The 3,999-nt window shown below is 44.8% G+C and overlaps 1 protein-coding gene across 1 annotated transcript in view; it reads left to right on the top strand.

Annotated features, from left to right (window-relative positions):
- LOC122084845 overlaps positions 1 to 3,545 on the top strand; it is a 7,971-nt gene extending 4,426 nt beyond the window's left edge. The window contains exon 4 of the mRNA XM_042653271.1: positions 3,516 to 3,545. Coding sequence (XP_042509205.1) covers positions 3,516 to 3,545 — 30 coding nt within the window. The remainder of the gene's footprint in view (positions 1 to 3,515) is intronic.
- Positions 3,546 to 3,999: the final 454 nt, after the last annotated feature.

Genomic DNA, 3,999 nt, shown 5'->3' with positions numbered 1-3,999 from the left:
CTCTGTGGAAGTGGCAGTATCTATCCACATTGCGTCTTTCGGGATGTCGCCCCATCTTTCCTGGCCACTTCATGGCCCTGGCATCTGGAGAATCTTTTATCTGCATTAACACCTCTGTTCGTCTTCGGTTCAGAGGTGCATACCTCTCAAACTTCCTCGGCGGACTGGGGGCCCGACTGCGCTCGGACTTTCGTCTTTTTCCTTCGTCGGTGGGTTTATCATCAACCCTCAAGGGCCTCTTCCTCGCCGCCTTCCTTTCGACTTCTTCATCTGCCTGGAGGGTTTCCTCCATCTGGATATACTTATCGCATCGCGCCCTCAGCTCGGTCAGATCTCTAGGCGTATGCTTCGCCAGGGACCTCTTCAATTCCTTGTCCTTGACGCCACCCAGCAGGGCCGTGAACTCCTCCTTCGGGTCTAGGCCCCTGATCGTGATCTTTTCTTGTTGGAATCGCTTCATGTAATTCCGAAGCGATTCCCCTTCTTGCTGTTTGACGTTGGTTAGGTTCAACGTAGTCTTCTGGAGGGGCTGGCTACTAGAGAACCCCTTCACGAAGAAGTAACTCAAGTCGCTGAAGCTGTGGATCGACTTCGTCGGTAGTCGGTTATACCACAGCCTCGCCGCTCCCCTGAACGTCAATGGGAGGGCCCGACACATAATATTTTCCGAGACGCGATGGAATTGCATGGCGACCCTAAAGCCTTCCAAGTGATCGACGGGGTCCCCCGACCCGTCATAGGTGTCGTACTTGGGCAGGCGGAAACCGACCGGGAGCGGGTCCCTCATGACCTCGTCAGCTAAGGCAGTATCATTGGTGAGGTCGGGCTCGCGATTCCCTGTCTGGTTTTCTGCCACCTTTCTGATCTCGTCCTTCAGGTCTAAGATCATCCTCTTTAATCCCGAGTCCTCGGACCTCTGTTTGTCCCCTTGGTGCTGACCCCCATGCGGGTCTCTGGCGGCGCGTCGTGTCCTATTTCGGGGCGCGGGACTCTCCCTTGCTCGGCTTCGAGGATCACGGCCGGCCCTCGTCGATCCCGTACTGCTTCGGTCTTCTTCTCGAGCCCTCTCAAACTGGACGTGGGTATCTGGGGGTGCTCCGTCGGTCTTATGGGAGACAGCTTTGGACACCTCCCTCATAGTCTCGGCCATCCGGTCATATTTATTCTGGAGGTCTTCGAACTGCTGCCTCGTCACGTACTCCTGGGCCGCGGGAGGCTGATGGTCGCTGCCTTCCCGTACTGAATATCCAGCCGACCGCTGGTATCTGACGGACACTTCCCTATCATCATGACCCCTTTCTCGTCCGGTCTCGGCTGAGGGAGGAAGCTCCCCTGAAGGTTCTTCCCCCATGTCTATGTTGGACGTCGCTCTCGTCCTTCTTCGGTTGTAGGTTCTCCCCACCATTACCGTTGTTCCCACAGACGGCGCCAATCTGTTGCTGCCAAAAACCCCGCTGGTCCAACCTACACAAACACAGACGACAGAGGCCCGGAGCTCAGTCCGGGGTTAATCCTCCGACGCTCAAGTCAGGGTCGGCGGCACAGTTTAATAAGTGGGTAATGGTGAGGGTCTTAGCACCTACCTTCCCCTTTCTTCCGTGCCCTCTTATATAGTTCTTCGGCCTTAGGGTTTTTTCCCCCTTCTTCCCTCTTAGAGTCCTACTAGAATACGTCCAACCTTCTGGGGGCATATTCCCCTCATGCAGACGACGTGATCCCGCGTGATTCTGCGGGCGTGCCTCGGTGATTGAGCGTGCTCGAGGATGAGTGGTTTCTTGGAACCTCCATCTGGCGGAGGACACGTGTCCCGGCAATGACACGTGTCATTGCCCCTACCGAGAGGTTATTTTGGCTATATCAGTTGCCATTTGACAACTGTAGTTACATAAAATGGTTTTGCTTCGTATTCACCCATTCTTACTCTGAAAAATGTGAAACTCGATTGAAACTGAATCGATTGGATGCCAACCACCCTCCATCCTGCCATCTCCTCACCCCACCTACCCCACCACTTCCCCTCCCCATAAGCCCTGCCCTACCCCAGGATGTTGGGTATATGTGGAAAATCACCCCACCCAATCCGAATCCACAGTGTTACCGGGGTTTAAAAACAAAACAGAGCATACACTTGGTATTAAGATAGAAACTGACATGTTCTTCTATTACTGAACTTAGATTAGAAGAAAAAAATTAAACGATTGCAGAAATAGGACCGAAAAGCACATTTAGGGCCTGGATAACATTCTGCTTTCAATTCAATGATTATGTTTGGAAGTGATTTTTTGTGCTTTTGTGATTTTTGAGATCAAGATCACCAATTGATAAATTGTTAAGGAAGTACTTTTAAAATTAGCTCATATCAAAATCAGCGATTGGTGACGAAATTAAAAAAATCACTTCCATCTGCCTTTTGACATTTTAAAAAAAAAAATCCAAACAAAATTTTTAAAAACCATTACCGAAAACATAGGCATTGATCTACTTCAGTTTTTTGTCCACTTTGCCGACTCTGCTTCATTAATTGAAGTAGTTGCTATTTTATCTAAATTCTGATATGCACGTAATATAACTTATTCAATCATTACACTTTCACAAACAATAAAAAAAATATTGTATGAGCTAAAATTTAGTCATGGACTAAAATCAATATAGTTTAATTTGGTTTTGAATAAAGAACAAAGCAAACAATAGACAAAAGCGATGCTTTAGGGTAGAGGAAGGGACTTGGGCAAATGATAGTGCAAAAACGGCATGGTACAAAAACACAAGAAGTTGTCAGCCAAGTTAGAGGAAGGGATTTTCGCCATGAAAAGATGAAGAAGAAACATGGCAATTACAAGGGAGAGTAGATTGATTTACAAACCCATTCAACAAAGTTCAATTATTCTGATGAGGAGTGATGGGTGTTTATTTCAAGTGAGCTACAAATTTTGCATTATTTTTATTTTTTTATTTTTTATTTTTTAATTTCCTTGCTCTCAAGTCAAGCATCTAAGATGGGAAATCTTATTTCTCTTGTTCGTTGATGCAATACTACATTATGTTATGCTTATTATTAATGCAGATAGGCAAGAAGCTAATGAATCCTCTAAAACATAAAACAAATATGCTTTCTTTCTAATATAAAACCACTATCCACTACCCATTGCTTGAAGGGAGCTTCTGAAAATCTTGGAGAAAACTGAGAGTACGACGTCATATGAAGGTCTCCCATGGAGAAAATTTAGAGAAGGAAGAAGACTTTCTTGTGGTGGTCACTTCGGGAGAAATTTGAGATAAGGGAAAGGTCTTCCTTGTGGAGGTATCCTTGAGAGAAATTTTAGATGATGAAGACATTTTCCTAGTGGAGGACTCCATGGGAAATTTGAGAGGAGGAAGACATTTACCTTGAGGAGGTCTTCATAATACGAGAAAATTGAGAAAAAGTTTCTTGAGGAGGTATTTGGTGAGTTTGCTAAACAACATCAGGGTACCATCTATTTCGTAATTGATTTGCTTCACAAGTTTTGTTTCAGAGTGATGAAAGCAGATTTTTTATGCTGTGAAATTCCTAATTTTGGGGGGTAATTGGGGTCGGTTTGATTCCTAGGAACATGAAATCAAACTGGTGTTACCAAGCAAAATTATACTCCCAATCTGTTTCCATGAAATGAAAATCAATGGAATCAAGAATCGGGAGTATTGTCAATCACACCCTTAGCAATTAGGGAATCTCCATGAATATCACACGGCAAATCCACATAGCAAATTGAGAGCATCAACCGCAAATTCTATTGATTGAAAATGGTGATTTACAAGATACTGTTGACCTCCTATTATAAGTAACTGAGTTCCTAAAAACCACTAGAACTCAAAACTAGCAAAACTGAAGAAGCAATTAATCAAGTTTAGGAACATTAGGCGTTGAATATGTTAATTAACTTGTGAATGTGATAGTGCCAATGTGATCTTTGTTAATTTTAGAAATAAGGGAAATATGCATCCACCCCCTTGTATTTC

Source organism: Macadamia integrifolia, chromosome 7 (genome assembly GCF_013358625.1).
Source record: "Macadamia integrifolia cultivar HAES 741 chromosome 7, SCU_Mint_v3, whole genome shotgun sequence".
Classification (NCBI taxonomy): Eukaryota; Viridiplantae; Streptophyta; class Magnoliopsida; order Proteales; family Proteaceae; genus Macadamia; species Macadamia integrifolia.
This window is presented reverse-complemented; position numbering and strand designations above follow the sequence as displayed.